This window comes from Heterodontus francisci, chromosome 1, assembly GCF_036365525.1.
Source record: "Heterodontus francisci isolate sHetFra1 chromosome 1, sHetFra1.hap1, whole genome shotgun sequence".
Taxonomy (NCBI): Eukaryota; Metazoa; Chordata; class Chondrichthyes; order Heterodontiformes; family Heterodontidae; genus Heterodontus; species Heterodontus francisci.
This window is the reverse complement of record NC_090371.1, coordinates 212146942-212165419: the sequence shown is the minus strand read 5'-3', so window position 1 is coordinate 212165419 and position 18478 is coordinate 212146942. Positions and strand designations below refer to the sequence as shown.

Below are 18478 nucleotides of genomic sequence, written 5' to 3'. Positions count from 1 at the left end.
TGTCCCCATTTGCAGTGAGTGTGTCCAGGAGAGCAGTGTCCCCATTTGCAGTGAGTGTGTCCAGGAGAGCAGTGTCCCCATTTGCAGTGAGTGTGTCCAGGAGAGCAGTGTCCCCATTTGCAGTGAGGGTGTCCAGGAGAGCAGTGTCCCCATTTGCAGTGAGGGTGTCTGGGAACAGGTTGCCCATTGTAGTGAGGGTCTCCAGGGAACGGGGTATCTAGGGTATGGTTTGTTCCTTGCTGTGAGGGTGTCCAGATTGGTCAGAGGAAGTGTGTGCATTGTGGTCAGGGTATCCAGGAGAAGCCCGTTGCCTAAGAAACAGTGCCATTTTTAAATGCTCAGGGAAAGTGTATAATTGGGGTGGTACAGGAAGTGTAGTACATGTTCCTGCTGAATGTGGATTCAGTAGGATCTGAACAACTGACGTACATTGTGTGAGAGAAGTACGCTGATATCCCGGAACCATGCCATGCACCTGTGGGAACTGGAGACGATGGATCCGCCCTTTGGTAGTATTCCTGTACATAGTGGGTGTTGTGGTTGCTGTTCCTCTCTGTGTCTGGGAGCTGCGAAAGTCTGAGGTAACATGGCAATCTCATTCTATTTCAGTATGAAGCATTTCTGTTTTTGAAGAGTTATGCATTTAAATGAGAAGACTTTCCTGGGGAGTGTCATTAAAGCAACAACACATTTATATAGTGCCTTTAAAATAAATTATCCCAAGGCACTTTACAGGAGTATTATAACAAAATTTGACACCGAGCCACAAAAGATATTAGGTCAGATGACCAAAAGGGGTAGGTTTTAAGGAGTGTCTAAAAGGTGGAGAGAGGGTATTCCAGAGTTTAGGCAACTGAAGGCGCAGACACCATTGGTGGAGCAATTAAAAATCAGGGAGGCCAAAATTAGGGGAGTGTAGATCTCTAGGGGGGTTGTGGGGCTGGAGGAGATTACAGGTAGGGAGGGGTGAGGCAATGAAGGGATTTGCAAACAAAGATGAGAATTTAAAGTCAAGGTGTTGCCCTTGACTGGGAGCCGATGTAGGTCAGTGAATATGGGTGATAGGGGAATGGGACTTGGTGCAAGTTAAGTCACTAGCAGCAGAGTTTTGGATGACAAGTTTATGGGAGTAGAAGATGGGAGACCAGCCAGGATTGCAGTGGAATAATCAAGTATAGAGGTAAGAAAGACATGAATAAGGGTTTCAGCAGATGAGCTAAGACGGGCAAAGTTGGGTGATATTCCAGAGGTGGAAATGAGTGGTCTTAGTTTTTTTTGGCTGCATAGCCTTGGCAGGATTTGAAGACAGGCTTGCCCGGCATCTGTATTTTCCTCTCGGCCTTATAGACTGACTCCAGAGTAAGGGTGGGAACCCCTACATCTGGAGCCACTCAGTTGCAGGAATTGCTGGAAGGTGCTTGCTTAAAGGGATCATGAGCTGCCACTCCACTGCCTTTGACTCTCCCAAACGGAACTCACAAGGCAATGCCTACAGTTTGATCCATAGCTGGGACCTGGTTGATGGATGCCTGAGCCTATCCACATGTCGGTGGGCCTGTATATCACATCTCTGGGGGCCAACGTTCTTCTGAGATCCCTGCAGTTTAGTCTAGGATCGTAGGGTGCCTAGTTGCCGTGTGTCGTCGTGGGGAGCCACCACAGGGGGTCTTAGTAATGCAGAGGCTGTGTACTGGTAGGAGAGACTTCTGCACTCAGTTTCCTCTTCGCAGTAAGCTAGCCAGCGGCAGTGAATCATGTAACTGCATTTAACACATAACATCACCCTGTGGCAGAACCACTGACACTGGTGGTCTTAGTGATGGCATGAATATGAAGTTCGAAGCTCATCTCGGGGTCAGATGTGACACCAAGATTGCGAATAGACTGGCTTAATCTCAGACTGTTGCCGGAGAGAGATGAATGGAGTCAATAGCTAGGGAACGGAGTTTGGGGTGGGGATCAAAAACAATGGGTGTTATGGCCAGGTGAGGAGGGGGTCACAGTCACCCCTCTTGCCCTTCCTCTTATTTGACTGCAACAAGGTTTATTCCTTTTTAACAGTGGTTGTACTTATCACCTTAGTGAGTATTTTACCTTTTACCTTTAATGTGACTGTGAAAGAACCAATCGGACAGGTTTTGAGTTTAAACAAGAAAGAGGTTAAGTTTATACTCAACAAGCTAAACCCAATCAAAGATAATTTTTAAAAATATGCTACACGTTCACACGAAGATCTCTCTCACACACACACGCACATTGATTACAGAGTGGAAAGTAGGTTTTAGGTTGGTTTAAAGTCAAGAATAAATAACACAATCTGAGCTTGGATGATTTGGTGATCTTCTGGCTGGAGTTGTATTCTTGAAGTCTTTGGCTGGTCAAAGTGCACTTGTGGCTGGCCCGCTTGGCTCAGGGTTTTCTTGGAGGCAGACTTGTAGGTGGCTCTTTTTTCCTGGTCTCTAGCAATCTGTAGGCTTGGAGGGTCCATAGTCGCAGACAGTTTTCAAACTTGATGTTTTCTGGAGAGAGAGTGCGAAAAGGAGGCACACAGCTTTCTCTGCTGCAGTCTGTTGCTGCTTATCTCTTGTGTGTAACAAAACTCTCAGGTTTTTTTCCAGAGATGGACAGATAATCACATTGCCTCATTGTATTCTCTGGAACCTTCTAATGAGATACAAGGTTCAGAATTGGCTCCACAGGCCCCAGGATCCCAATATTTACACTTGGAGCAGTTTGCTCTTTCAAAGTCAATGTGTCAGGTTAGCCTTGACTGCTGTGCTAATGAAGCAATCCTAATTCCAATAGTTGGAGCAAGCCATTGTTCTGGGTCCAGGGATTCTCATACTTCTGTCTCCAGTTAGGCCTTGGAATGTACGGAGGTGTTTCAGATGCTTATTGCAGTGGCCATCTTGGCTGCCAGTTTTTTAAAAGTTAACTAGGATTTTCTCCATTAAAGGTCTAATGTAAGTTTCCAATCGATGAATTAATATTTTTCATTGGGCATATTGTGTTTTCTTGACAGTGACTTCAGTCTTCCTGATATTTAAATCATATAATTTAATTTTCACCTGGAAACTCCTGCAAGCAAATGTGCTCTTTCTGTTCGAGAAGGTGGGAGGTCACTGCTGGGAGTTTTCTTACAATTTTTTAAAACGGTATTTTTCTATTAACAGATTTACTGGGGCATTGTTTACAGTAAGTTGGAGGATGCACTCTGTTTCTTAGCTGAGTACTTTTTTTCTCTCTCCTGTCCTGTTTGTTTTTCCTCTCTGGATCTCCCTTTCTCCGCTAGCTTTTCTGTTCTTTGTCTCCAGCTTTTGTCCATTCTTTCAGGATGGGTTGGTGTGGTTGTGACCGTGGAGTGTCAGGCATAGAAATGATTGCATGTTGATGTATTTTGGGCTGCAGGTCACAGGTTGGGGTTGCGATCCTGGCAGAAGGCTGCATTTTCTTTCTCATGATGAAAGTGGGGTGTGGTAAAGGTGGGGATCTCATCAGGAGGAGGGAGGAGTAAAAGGTAACAGACAGGACGGCACAGGCATTTTGGGTGAGAAGCAGCAAGAAGGAGATATAAAGGGCAAAGGATGCATGCTCTGGAGCTAATAGGAAGGGAGGGACAAGGAGCAGGAAGATAAGATGCTCATTCTTCATGGCTGAGTTAAGTAAAATGGAGATGGAAACGGTGAGCAGTAAGAAGGCTGAGGCACTTATTCTTGAATTGGGAGATGGTAAAATAGAAAGGGGAAAAAGGTGAGGAATGAGTGCTTGGAGGGGTCCTGGTACTGATTCTGGGAAACAGCACTGTATACCTTCCTCCAGCCGAAAAACAACCATTCATTGCTGCTCTCTGTCATGTCACTCAGCCAGTTTTGTATCCATGCTGCCAACGTCCGTTTTATTCCATGGGCTTCAACTTTGCTGGCAAGCCCATTATATAGCACTTTATCAAATGCCTTTTGGAAGTCTATGGACACCATATCAACCGCATTTCCCTTTTGTTACCACATCAAAAAACTCATTAGTTCAACACGATGTGGGCACAAGAATTTATAATAGAAAAAGTTGACAGTGTACAGGCATCAACTAACACGACAACATGTTCGCTTAGCAGGATCTTGCCTGATGACGCAGACTACCAGCAACAGAAAATAATTAGACATACTAGGGAATATCCCCACAGCAAACATGGTCATTTTGCATAGTTCCTAAAACCAAATTCTTTATTTCAAACAGTCTAACTCAAATTTTTTTCTCTAGTACTACAGGTAATGCAAATGCAACTTTGAGTCCATAATATTGTTTTTAGTAATGTTCTGTTTCTATTTTTAATTCAAGGTTGGAACTCACAATAAAGCATGGTTCACTGCTGGGATTTTTGTGTTTATGACAATTCCAATATCACTTTGGGACATCTTGCAGCATCTAGTGCATTATACTCAGCCTGAATTACAGAAGCCAATAATAAGGTACTCAATGTAGCTTTGATTTTACTAATTACAATGTCGGTTGTACATCAAGCCAAAAAGGAATATTTAGAAATTGTCATTTTCTGTCTGCAGGATCCTATGGATGGTACCTATATACAGTTTAGACAGTGTAAGTTGCTTTTTAAATTATGAATAATTTGTGTTGCTATGAAGCCTTGAATTAAAATACATTATTCGTGTACCAGAAAATTAGTTAGTTGGTGGGTTGCAGAGTGCCTTAGTCCACAAGAAGTGTTACAGTACGTGTGCTTTTGTACCTGCTGACTGGATAGCTGTTGCTTTCGCTTGCTTTTCAATAATCACTTCTTTGTATTAAAGACTAATGTGAAGACCTGATATTTATATGTCGTACATAAATTAATACCCATGAAGAACGATAATTTCTGAATTAGATTTTGACTGATTTTTTTTTTACTGATTTCCAATTTTGAGCATTTTTTACAATCAATAAACTCAGATTAAACTGAGTTAGTATTTATTTAAAAAGCCAAATTGCTGCACAGCAGGTTACTTTTCGATGAATCCTTGCATTAACAATTTGTAAAGCATAATTTTTTTCAATTATTAAAAGAATTAATAAATTAAAACAACTAGGCTTGAAATGACTCCACATTTGGGGAACCAAACATAGCTCCGTTTAGTGTTGCTATATATATATATATATATATAAAAAACAGGAATCAGCTGTTCAGTTAAATTCTAGTTGATCTGTAGCACAGCTCCATATCCCTTGATATCTGTACCCAATAAAAAATCTGTCCATCTCAGTCTTGAAAATTTCAATTGACCTAGCATCCACAGACATTTGGAGAAGCAAGTTGCATATTCTCTCTGCAGTTAGTGTGAAGAAATGCTTCCTGATTAAATAGCCTAGCTCTAATTTAAGATTATAACCATTTGTTCTGGATTGCCACACCAGAGGAAGTAGTTTCATTGTATTATATCAAATCCCTTTACCACTTTAAAAACTATGAATGTTAAACTTCAGTAGCTTCTTCTGAAGTTGGAAATGCTTACAAATCTCCAGATGCTGCAGACAAGAGTGATGTGATGGCCTTTTTTTTTTGAAACTGCACTTTCAAACTAATAACTGCCTAACCTTTGGCTTTCACTTTGCCACTTCTGTGATTCAGTTTGTTCGACCACACTCTCACCTCCACCCTGATGCCCTAGTCTCCTCATCGCCCTTCCCACTTACCCTGGTGTCCCACCCATCTTCATTCTGTCAAGTTTAAGGGGCGCAGACTTGACTATCTAGCAGACAACTGATTGATCCTTCCATTGCCAGATCTGGCTGCATTACGTAAAACACTGTCAAGCCTTGCTCTCTTCTGCTAAAGCCACCTACTTGTTCAGCATTTATCCTTGAAAACAGACATAACCCCCAACTTATTCTCTCCATTTCTAATTCTGTCTTAAACACACCTCCCCCACCCTCCCCTTGAAGGATGTATAAGGAAATCATAGACTTCTTTGACACGATTACTGAGACCATCTGTTCAACTGCCTCTGTCATGTCCCATCACTTTCCCCTTGTCCAACATTTTGCAAAGTTCACCCACAGCCTTATCCCTGAAAATGTATCTATCTCTAGTTTCTCACTCATCTTGTCCACGAGACTCAGCTCCTCTTTTTTTTGACTCCATTCTCACCAAACTGTTGTTGGCTGTACTTCCTTTCCTGGTTCACATGCTAGCTGGCTTTGTAAATGATCTGCTGTTCTTGTGGTTTTGGCGTCTTCCATTTCAAAGCTATCTTTATCACCTCTTCAAAAAAAAACCTATCTTCAACCCCTCTGTCCTAACAAGCTACAGCCTCATCTCTAACTTCCCTTTTTCTCCAAAGCTCTTGAATGAATTGTGGCCTCCCAGATCCAGACCCACCTTTCTTGTAATTCCATGTTTAAATCTTTCCAATCAGATTTTTGACCCTGTCATGACATTAACGGTTGTGGCGTGCTATCCCTTCTTGACCTCTCTCTCTAGCCTTTTACACAGGCGGCCATACCATTCTCCCACCACACCTTTTCTCCATTGTCCAACTAAGTGGGGATGCCCCTGTTTGGTTCCACTCTTACTATCCAATTGCAGGCAGAGCATCTTCAATTACACTGCCCAGGTGTCAGATTGCTCGTCTGATATTTGGTTGTGGAAGGGCTGCGATTTCCTCCAGTTAAATGTTGGGAAGATTGAAACCATTGTCTTTGGCCCCTACCACAAACTCCGTGCCCTCGTCGCCACTTCAGTCCCTGGTAACTGCCTCTGGTTGAATCCGACCTGTTCACAACTTCGATGTCCTACTTGGCGCTGAGCTCAGTTTCCTACCCCATATCCTTGCTATCACAAAGGCTGCCGACATCAATTTCCACTCCTGCTGTCAAAACCCTTGTCCGTGCTTCTGACCCGTCCAGACTGGACTATTCCGGTGTTCTTGTGACTCTGCCTCTAACCTTCTCCAACCCGACAATCCTCCAAGAACTTTGCATTCTTCCAACTTGGGCCATTGTGCATTCGCACTCCCATGTTGCATCATTGTCAGTCATGGCTTTAGTCATCTAGGCCCTAAACCCTAAGAGTTCCCCTCAAAACTCTCTTTCTGTACCACCTCCTCTTCAAGACTTTTGAAAAACCCATCAATTGGACCAAGTTTTTAATGACTCCCTCCTAATATCTTTTTCTTTGGCTTGATGCCGATTTTTGTCTTTTGAAGTGCTTTAGGATGTTTTCCTAAACTAGCAGTGCAGTATTAATGCTAGTTGGTGTTTGAAAGGAATCATCTGTTATCCTTTTTAAGTACAAATTATTTTCTCTGGCCTTCTCAAATTAATGGGACAAACTTTTTTTGTTATTGACTTTTATTCTTTATAAAGTCATCTTTAAAATATGACTCATTTGAAGAGAACTGTTTTGAAAATATTTTTGAAATACCCATTCCCCATCAAATATATGTATTTTGGAGCACATTCTTGTAATGAAGAATGGGTTAAGCTAAATCATGAGATTATGTCCGGGCATCCATTTTCTCTCACACAATTTGCGACCCTCTGAAGCTCGCACATATAAAAGATCAGGATTTAGGAAAGAGAACTAAGTTTCATACCAAATATTTTGTGGGAACACAAATATTGTATGTGCTAAAAAATCTACAACCTTAATTTTCATACTGAATATTTGTAAAGACTTAAAGGGTTGAAATAGCGCTCAACATCCCTGATTCTGGGGTATTCAGATGGATTAGAGAGGGGTGGGGCGTTTGCAATATTGGTTAAAGAAATAATCACAGCCTTGAGGGATGATACGCTTGATGGGTTATCAAATGAGTCCATGTGGGTTGAACTGAGGAACAAAAAAAGGGGCATTTGTACTCCTGGGAATATATTATAAACCCCATAGGAGAGCAAACATGTATGCAAATTACTGAAGTGCAAAAACAATAGAGCAGTAATAGGGGTTTTAACTTCCCTAATAATTGGGATAAAATCAGTGTAAAAGGGATAGAGGGCACAGAAGTCTTAAAATGCATTCAGGAGAATGTTTTTGCCAGTATGTAGCAAGCCCAACAAGAGAAGGGGTAGAGTTGGACTTAGTTTTAGGAGATGATGTTGGGCAGGTGGAAGAGCATTTCTGTGGGATAGTCATAATTCAGTTAGAATTAATGTAGTTATAGAAAAGGGCAAAGATAGACCAGGAGAAAAAGATTTAAATTGGGGAAAGTGTAATTTACTAAGCTGAGGTGTAATTTGGCAAAAATGTAATCGAAGCAGCTACTTGAAGGTAAATCCGTGTCAGAGCAGTGGAAGGCATTCGAGGAGGAGATGGGGTTCAGAACAAATATGTTCCCACAAAGAAAAAGGGCGAGACTGCCAAATCTTGACCCCATTCCTGGACATCAAGGAGGATAAAGCAAAAATGGAAAACTTGTGTCTGATGCTGAAAGCTCAATACTTCAGAAAGCCTAGAGGAGTACAGAATGTGCAGGGGTGAAATTAAAGAGGAAATTAGGAAAACAGAGGACATGAAAAAATGTTGGCAAGTAAAATTAAGGAAAATTCAAATATGTTTTATAAATAAAGAGTAAGAGAATAAATAAGGAAAGAGTAGAGTCTATTGGAGACCAAAAATGTAACCTGTGTGTTGAGGTGGAAGATGTGGGCATGGTTCTCAATAAATACATTGTCGTCTTAAAAGAAGAGATAATGCAAACATTATGGTTAAGGAGGAGCGTATGAAATGTTGAATGGTGTAAGCATAGCAAGAGAGGTAATATTAAGGGATTTAGCATCTTTGAAAGTGGATAAATTAGCAGACCGGGATGAAATGTGTCCCAGAGAGAAGCGAGAGAGGAAATAGTGGAGGCTCTGGCTATCGTTTTCCAGTCTTCTCTGGTTGCAGGCATGGTGCCTGAGGACAGGAGGATTTCCAACATCGTACCATTGTTTAAAAAGGGAGGAAGGAATAGACCGAGTAATTACAGGCCAGTCAGCCTAACGATCGTGGGAAAATTATTGGAAAAAATTGAACAATATAAATCATGATTTAGAAAGGCACAGATTAATCAAGGACAGGCAGCGGGGATTTGTTAAGGGAAGGTCGTATCTAACTTGATAAACCCTTCTTGTTACCTCCTCAAAAGAAATCTGAAGGTAGCATGTTTGATGTAGTCTACATGAATATTAGCGAGGCTTTTGGCAAGGTCCCATTTGACAGACTGATCAGCAAAGTAAGAGCCCATGGGATCGGAAGGCAAGTTGGATCCAAAATTGGCTGAAATGGAAGAAAAGGGTAATGGTTGATTGTTTTTGTGACTGGAAGGTTGTTTCCATTGGGGTTCCGCAGGGCTCAGTATAGTCCCTTGTATTTTGTGGTATATACCAATGATTCAGATGTAAATGTAGGGAATTAGAAGTTAGCAGACATGCAAAAATTGGCAATGTGGTTGATAGTGAGGAAGAAAGCTGTAGACTGCAGGAAGATATCATTGGACTGATCAGGTAGGCGAAAAGTGGCAAATGGAATTCAATCCAGAGAAGTGTGAGGTAATGCATTTTGGAAGGGAAAACAAGGCAAGGGGGGAATACATAATAGGATATTGAGAAGTATAGAGTAACAGAGGAACCTTGCAGTGCATGTCCACAGATCCTTGAAGGTAGCAGGACTGGTTAGATAAGGTGGCGAATAAGGAATATGGGATGCTTTCCTTTATTGGTTGAGACATAGAATATAAGAGCAGGGAGGTTATGCTAGAACTGTATAAAACACTAGTTAGGCCACAATTAGAGTACTGAGTACAGTTTTGATCACTGCATTACAGGAAGGATGTGATTGTATTAGAGAGGGGAGTCTATGAAGATGTTGCATGGACTAGAGAATTTTAGCTATGAGGATAGATGGGACAGGGATGTTTTGGGGGGAGCAGAGGAGGCTGAGGGAAAATTTAATTGAGGTGTGTTTATTTTTAAAAAAAATTGAGGTGCCTAGATAGGTCCTTATCCATTCTATTTCCCTTAGCAGAGGGGCCAATAACTAGAAGGCATAGATTAAAGTAACCTGCAGAAGAATTGGAGGGGTGTTGAGAAATATTTTCACCCATAGGATGGTGGGTGTTCTGGAACTCACTGCCTGAAAGGGTGGTAGAGGCAGAAACACTGATTGCACTTAAAAAAAAAACTTGGGTATGTGCTTGAAATGCCATAACATACAGACCTACAAACCAAGAGCTGAAAACTTGTTTTCGGCCGCCACTGACAGGATGGGCCGAATGACGACCACCTGTGCTGCAAATTTTCTATGTTCCTATGTTTGGAAGGCATTGGTTTGGAATGTAATTGGCTATGAGTGTGTGTATTGCATGTTCACTCTTGATGATGGTCTGATTAGGATAAGCTTAACTTTTATTACTTTAGTTTGCTATTTTGTGGTGGAATTTTCTTAAAACATAAATGCAGATCCAAAGTACTCATTATACAACAGTTTAACATACAGATGATATCTGAAGTTTGTGTAGTTTGAAAAAGCCTAGTTAATTATTTTTACATGAAACCATTTTTTTCTTACCAGTGGATAGCCCTGAAATATCCTCATATCGCTATATATGTTGATACGTGTCGAGAATGCTATGAAGCATACGTCATCTACAACTTCATGATCTTCCTGCTAAGCTATTTGACCTATCAGTATCCAAATTTGGTGATTGTGCTGGAAGCCAAAGATCAACAGAAACATCTGCCTCCTCTCTGCTGCTGTCCATCTTGGCATATGGGAGAGTAAGTAGTAATTTTTTAACAGTTGATGCACTGCTTAAATGCAACTACTTTTCCTGCAGAAATTTAAACTGCCTTACCGGATACGCACCTTCGAAATAATGGACTTTTTCCTGGCTTGTATTAATGGTTGTACTTGTACCAAAATATAGACTTGTTTCCTTTCTGCTGTACTGTTTTGTGTTCCGTCCTAACCTTGGTTTATGTAATATTTTAAAATCTATATGATGTAGTGAATTAACCATTTACATGAAGCCTTTATTAACCATTTTGTACATAATACTAAAATAATGCTGCAAATTTTTAAAAAAGCACTGTTCACAAGATAAATGCAAATGCCAATTTGGCTCATTATCTGAAAATGTCAGCATGTAGTGTGTCACAGGTTTGAATCTGTTTAGCTGAAGGGAGCTATTCTAGTCTAATAGGAGCAGGAACAGACTCCGATCACAACTATGCATCTGTTCAGAATTAAATGTGGATGAAAGCAATTTGGTAAGCTAATACATTTGCAAAAGTGAAAGCTGACAGTTTAAGATGGTAATAGGGTTCTATCCAGTTTCAAATAATTTTTTAAATTGCAATTTTTCATTTGCATGTCAATTAGGGTTAAGCACTGATTTGTTTTAAATTGGTGACCATGGTTGCTATCTCAAGATTTGCTGCCTCCTTTATGGAGGCAGGGGTAGTGGTGGTGAGTGAACACGTGCTGTCTGGTTTGAGGTCAAAGTGCAAAGGAAGTCAGTCTGCCTTTGTGTATGCCTGTGATTTTAACTAAACATCAGGTTCAAGTTGGTTGGCTGGATGCCAAATTCTAAAATGTTACAAGGTTGTCATTTTGAAAGGAGTTGAATGATAGTTTAGGCCTAAGTGACTAAGTGACAGATTGAAACCGCACCCAAGTGTTATGAGTATGAATTGCTATCTTATTTGTCAGAAGATACAATGATTTGAAAACTTATTTACCTGTCTATTGAGAGGACATGGAATTTCTTTAAGGAAATTTCCTTAGCAAGGAAAAGGCAGGAGGTGTGATAAGTTGCTGTTCATGGTGTCTTTTCAGTTCACTCATTTCAACTGTGTTTCCAAGTGACTCAGGCGAGACAGAATAGAGTCCAGAGGCAAGTGATTGTGTAAAATATTTAAACAACCCGAGAATGCACAATACCCTTTCACACTTTCAGAAAATGCTTAAAAGTATTGGGCATCATCGACTTAAGGGCCAATTGATTACCTTCGCAGTGCTGTTGCAGTTTGGTGTGAAATGTAGCAGCCAATTTATCCCACAAAGAAAAAATTCGATGAATGACCATGTAATCTGTTTTTATTTTTTTTATTTAGAGATACAGCACTGAAACAGGCCCTTCGGCCCACCGAGTCTGTGCCGACCATCAACCACCCATTTATACTAATCCTACACTAATTCCATATTCCTACCACATCCCCACCTGTCCCTATATTTCCCTACCACCTACCTATACTCGGGGCAATTTATAATGGCCAATTTACCTATCAACCTGCAAGTCTTTGGCATGTGGGAGGAAACCGGAGCACCCAGAGGAAACCCACGCAGACACAGGGAGAACTTGCAAACTCCACACAGACAGGACCCAGAATTGAACCCGGGTCGCTGGAGCTGTGAGGCTGCGGTGCTAACCACTGCGCCACTGTACCGCCACTGTGTTTTGATGGGTTTGGTTGAAGGATGAATGTTAGCCAGGGTACCAAAAGAACTTCCTGCTGTACAAAAAAACAGCATGAGATTTCTATATATGCACCTGAACAGGTAAATAGGGCCATTGGTTTACCCTCTCATCCAAAAGACAATGTGGGATTCCCTCCATACTGCACTGAAGTGTCAGCATAGATAATGTGCTCAAGATCTGGAGTAGGCAATGAACCCACAGCCTCTGATTTCATTTTATTGTTTTAGTTAGCAGTTTTGATTTGCCTCTGTGTATATTTCAACAGCAACTTGCATTTATATAGACCTTTAATGTAGTAAAATGTCCCAAAGCACATACAGGAGTGTTATCAAACAAGATTTGACACCGAGCCACATGAGCTATTGGGACAGGTGATCTAAAGCTTTGTCAGAGGTAGGTTTTAAGGAGTGTCTTCAAGAAAAAGAGAGAGGTAAAGAGGCAGACAGGTTTGGGGGGAAATTCCAGGGCCTAGGCAGCTGAAAGCATTGCCATCAATGGTTGAACAATTAAAATCAGGAATACTCGAGGTCTGGAGGCTTTCAGGGCTAGAGAAGGATAGAGATGGGGAGGAACAGGGTCAAGAAGGGATTTGAAGATGAGATTGGAAATTTTAATTAGAGGTGTTGCTGAACTGGGAGCCAATTTAGGTCAGCAAGCACAGGGGTGACGGGTGAATGGAACTTGAAGTTCGGATAAGCACGGCAGAGTTTTGGATGAACTCCTGTTTACAGAGGATGCAAGGTGAGAGGCCAGCCAGAAAAAAGTCTAAAGGTAAGAAAGGCATTGTTGAGGGTTTCAGCAGCAGTTGGGCAGAGACATCTGATAATATGGAGGCAGAAGTAGACAGTATTGGTAATTGTTGCCAGCTCAATTCAGGGTCAAATAGGTTGCCAAAATTGTGAATGGTCTAATTCAGGCACAGGCATTGGCCAGGGAGAGGGATGGAGTCAGTGACTAGAGAATGTTATTTGTAGTGGAGACTGAAAACAATAGTCTTCTTGGTCTTTTGAAATGTTTTTCTTGTAATAAGTGTTCGCCTTGTCTCTTGTTTCTGGGTCAGAAGGTTGTGCATTCAAGTCCCACTCCAGGGACTTGAGCATGTAATCTAGGCTGACGCTCAGTCCAGCACTTAGGGAGTGCTCCAAGGTCTGATGTACCGACTTTGAGCTGAGATGTTGAAACAAGGCCCCATCTGCCTGCGTATGATCTCTTATCACTCTTTGAAAAAGAGCTAGAGAGTTTTCCCATTGTCCTGTCCAACATTTATTCGTCAACCAACATCACCAAAAAAGGTACACGTGATCTGGTCATTTATCTCATTTCAATTGTTGGGTTCTTGCTGTGCATGCATTGGCTGTGTTTCCTACATTACAAAGGTGACAGCACTTCAAAAGTACCTAATTGCCAATGAGGCCTGTGATGAAAAGCACTATATAAATGCATTTTTTTGTTTAAAACATGTTTAGTGGGTTTAGCCTGAACTAGGTGGCCTGTTAGTATATTTGTTGCATATTAAAGAAATCAGGAGTATATGGAGGGCTGCCCAGTACTTTTTTCTGTATGCGCGCTGGCGTATTGTAATGGTGGATTATTAACTGAGGTACACTATTTTTGGTCACCACACATCTGGTTGAATTTTGATTCATACAAGATGCAGTCTATGGAAGGTGCCTTTAGTTGAGCATAAGGAGAGACCCTGAATCATAAGTCTATTGCTCTAAGTTGTAACATTTGAGATGTCTTGTGTATTGTGAAAGCTCTTAACTGTAAGAATTTATTTGTTTTGTGATTTTTGTGAATGGTCCTGGCAGAACCCAAACTGAGCATCAGTGAGCAGATTATTGGTGAGTATTAATTTGTCCTGCTTTTTGCGGACAGGACATACTTGGGCAATTTTCCACATTGTCGGGTGGACTTCAGTGTTGTAGCTATATAGTTGAGAAGGCTGTTAAAAGATCCTGGCACAGAGTACAAATGCAACAGTGTTATGCTAAACTTTTATAAAACACCGATTAGGACTCGATGCGAGTCTTGTATTCAATTTTGGTTATCTCTCTTTAGGAAGGATGTCAAGGCCCTGGAAAGTGTAAAGAGGAGATTTACTAGAATGGTGCCAGAGATGAGGCACTTTATTTTAGATTTTTTAAAATTTAGATTTAGAGTTACAGCACTGAAACAGGCCCTTCGGCCCACCGAGTCTGTGCCGACCATGAACCACCCATTTAAACTAATCCTACACTAATCCCATATTCCCCTACCACCTACCTATACTAGGGACAATTTATAATGGCCAATTTACCTATCAACCTGCAAGTCTTTGGCTGAGGGAGGAAACCGGAGCACCCGGAGGAAACCCACACAGACACAAGGAGAACTTGCAAACTCCACACAGGCAGTACCCAGAATTGAACCCGGGTCGCTGGAGCTGTGAGGCTGCGGTGCTAACCACTGTGCCACTGTGACTTGAGAAGCTGGGGTTCTCCATGGAGCAGAGAAGGTTGAGGAGATTCGATAGAGGTGTTAAATCATGAAGGGTTTTGATAGAGTAAATAGAAACTGTTTCCAGTAGCAGAAGTGTCAGTAATCGGAGGGGACAAATTTAAGGTAATTGGCAAACGAAGAAAAATAAATTTACACAGCAAGTTGTGATGTGGAATGCACCGCCTGAAGGGGCGGTGGTAGCAGACTCCATAACAACCTTCAAAGGGGAATTGGATAAATAGTTTGGCAAAAGTTTGCAGGGCTGTGGGAAAGAGCCTGCATGTGGGATTAATTGGATAGCTCTTCCAAAGAGCTGGTTCAGGTACAATGGACCAAATAGCCTCCTGTGCCATATCATGATTCGATGGTTATGTGGAACTGAAGAACAGTCTCCCCAATTTCTGCAAATACTGCTAGTTGCTGCTTTAATTATGCTAAAATAATTGTGTGTAATACAGTATTTGAGATACCAGTGTCAGCATTTAAAAGTCGTACGTCTTCAGTTTTCAGAAATTCTAAGTGATAGTAGCTTGATAACATGGTGAAATTACTTTTAATCCTTCAAAGATTTTGCTATACGTATTTTGTGATCTGACATTTATAAAAGTATCAAACTACAGAACATTTCCTTATCTGTTTTCTGAGACAAAACTGAAGAATGAAAAGCTTTCAATCCGTGCACATTGTTAGTGCCCCTGTATTCATTTACATTAACTTGGCATCTAATACAGAAGCAAACTATGTGAGATGCTGGAAATGTGAAATAAAAAGAAATATTGGAAATACTCACCTGGCTAGGCAGCAACTGCATAGAGAGAGAGAGAAAGAGTTACTGGCCGGGATTTTACCAGCAGCAACAAAGTCCCGATGTCAGGAACCTAAAGCGAGTGACGCGGCCACACGGACAGGGGGCGGAAGTGAGAATGGGTTATTCTTGGGGCCATCCAATTAACAGCCGGCAGGCGGGAGAGCCAGCCAGTTAGGAGGCGTGGGCAAGAGAAAGTACTGGCTCAGGCATGGCTGGTGTCATATTTAAAAGACAGCAGCCCCGGAGCGAACAGCAAGGGAGCCCTGGCCACAGCAAAGATAGTGGCATGGCAGAAGGCAGAGCAAGGGTGGTGCCCAAGTTTACTGACTCCTCCCTGGAGGTGCTTCTTCAGGCTGTACAGGCAGAAGGAGACCAGTTCATCAAATCAAGCAGGAATGGATAAAGATAGGATAGAATGGATAGAGATAGAGATAGAATGGATAGCGATAGCAGAGGATGTGAGCAGCCATGTGGTGGTACTATGTACTTGGTTGCAGTGTCGAAGGAGGATCAATGACCTCATGCATTCTGGCAAGGTGAGTGCAGCACATAATATTAAGCTTGCAGCCTTAAATGAAAGATTTGAGAAGCGGGCGCCCACCCAGTTAGCAGCATTGCCCAAGCAGCAGTAAAGGCTGGCAAATTTTAGCCTCTCAGTGGAGGACACCGGTCAGGCGAAGTTGATCTGCACAGCTAGTACTGAATGGCTGCATGCAGGAGTTATCGCTGTGATGCCTTGATGGACAGTTAGGTTGCTACCAACATAGGTGTAGGGCAAGTAACAATGGAAGCCTACGTGCTTACAAGTGAAGGATGGCTGCTCACATCCGTGCAGGAGAAAGATCAAGAACCAGAGGTGGCATGCCATGCGTGGTGATCCTTGCGCTTGTGGAGGAAGAGGCTTTGCAGCTGGGAAGCAGGGCAAGCAGTCGCTGATAGTGAGATGGGTGTGGATCCCTAAGAAAGTGAGCGGCCTAATGAATGGGGTAAGAGATCCTCTAATGAGCACTAAGCATCTGTGCACCACTGGTCATATAGAGCTCCAGATGATGAGTAGTCATACGAACATACGAATTAGGAGCAGGAGTAGGCCACTCGGCCCTTCAAGCCTGCTCCACCATTCAGTAAGTTCATGGCTGAACTGATTACTCTACATTTCCACCTACCCCTGATAACCTTCCACCCCCTTGCTTATCAAGCATCTATCTACCTCTGCCTTAAAAATATTGAAAATATGTTTCAATCAAGTCGCCTCTTATTCTTCTAAACTCCAGCAGATACAAGCCTAACCTGTCCAATCTTTCCTCGTAAGATAGCCTGCCCATTCCAGGCATTAGTCTAGTAAACCTTCTCTGTACTGCCTCCAAAGCATTTACATCCTTCCTTAAATAAGGAGCCCAATACTGTACGCAATTCTCCTGATGTGGTCTCACCAATGCCCTCTATAGCTGAAGCATAATCCCCTCGTGATAATTCCCCTCGTAATAAATAATAATTCTATTAACCTTTCTAATTATGTGCTGTACCTGCATGCTAACCTTTTGCGATTCATGCACTAGGACACCCAGATCCTTCTGCATCTCAGCTCTGCAATCTCTGGCCGTTTAGATAATATGCTTTTTTATTCTTCCTGCCAAAATGGACAATTTCGCGTTTTCCCACATTATACTCCATTTGCCAGGTCTTTGCCCACTCACTTAACCTATCTATGTCCCTATGTAGCCCCCTTATGTCCTCTTCACAACTTACTTTCCTACCTATCTTTGAGTCATCAGCAAATTCAGCAACCATACCTTTGGTCCCTTCATCTAAGTCATTTATATATACATTGTAAAAAGTTGAGGCCCCAGCCCTAGCACAAATCCCTGTGGCACACCACTCATTACATCTTGCCAACCAGAAAATGACCCATTTATGCCTATTTTCTGTTTAGTTAGCTATCCAATCTTCTGTCCATGCCAATATGTTACCCTCTACACCATGAGCTTTTATTTTCTGCAATAACCTTTGATGTAGTCAGAAGGATGTGTTGGAATGCAAAAACAAGAAATGCTGGAGTCACTCAGCAGGTCTGGCAGCATCTGTGGAAAGAGAAGCAGAGGTAACGTTCCGGGTCAGTGACCCTTCTTCGGAACTGACAAATATTAGAAAAGTCACAGATTATAAACAAGTGAGGTGGGGGTGGGGCAAGAGATAACAAAGGAGAAGGTGCAGATTGGACCAGGCCACATAGCTGACCAAAAGGTCACGGAGCAAAGGCAAACAATATGTTAATGGTGTGTTGAAAGACAAAGCATTAGTACAGATTAGGTGTGAATACACTGAATATACACTGAAGGATGTGTTGGAATGCACATTGCCCCCTCATTGCTATTTTATTCCTTGTAGGTCATGGACGAGAGCAGTCAGCTACCGAGCCTGCACGACAGCCCTGATCCTCCTGAGGTGGAGGCGGAGATCCAAAAGGGTGCACTGTTGCAACATTCTCCAGCACCCTCCACCAGCACAGATACCCACATCATTGGGTAGTAGCACGCAAGTAGTAACAGGGTCACAAACTAGTGAGCACCGCTTAGAGGTGTCTGAGCAGTTGACTAAGGCAGTGACAGTTGAAGCCACTCACTCTGAAGACTATGGGAGGGCACGGCAATGCTGAGCTTCAGGCTGATGATGTGTCTCTGGAGTCGTTAAGACGGTAGATGCTGGAGCTTCAGTGTGTGGTGCGTGACCATCTGAC

At 42.2% G+C, this 18478-nt stretch overlaps 1 protein-coding gene across 1 annotated transcript in view; it reads left to right on the top strand.

Moving 5' to 3' along the window:
- The first annotated feature begins 462 nt into the window (after positions 1–462).
- Positions 463–18478, top strand: part of tmem184c (transmembrane protein 184C) — a 58670-nt gene continuing 40654 nt past the window's right edge. The window contains exons 1-4 of the mRNA XM_068041271.1: positions 463–581; positions 4336–4466; positions 4560–4596; positions 10544–10749. Of these exons, the coding sequence (XP_067897372.1) occupies positions 465–581; positions 4336–4466; positions 4560–4596; positions 10544–10749 (491 nt within the window). The 5' untranslated portion in view covers positions 463–464. The remainder of the gene's footprint in view (positions 582–4335; positions 4467–4559; positions 4597–10543; positions 10750–18478) is intronic.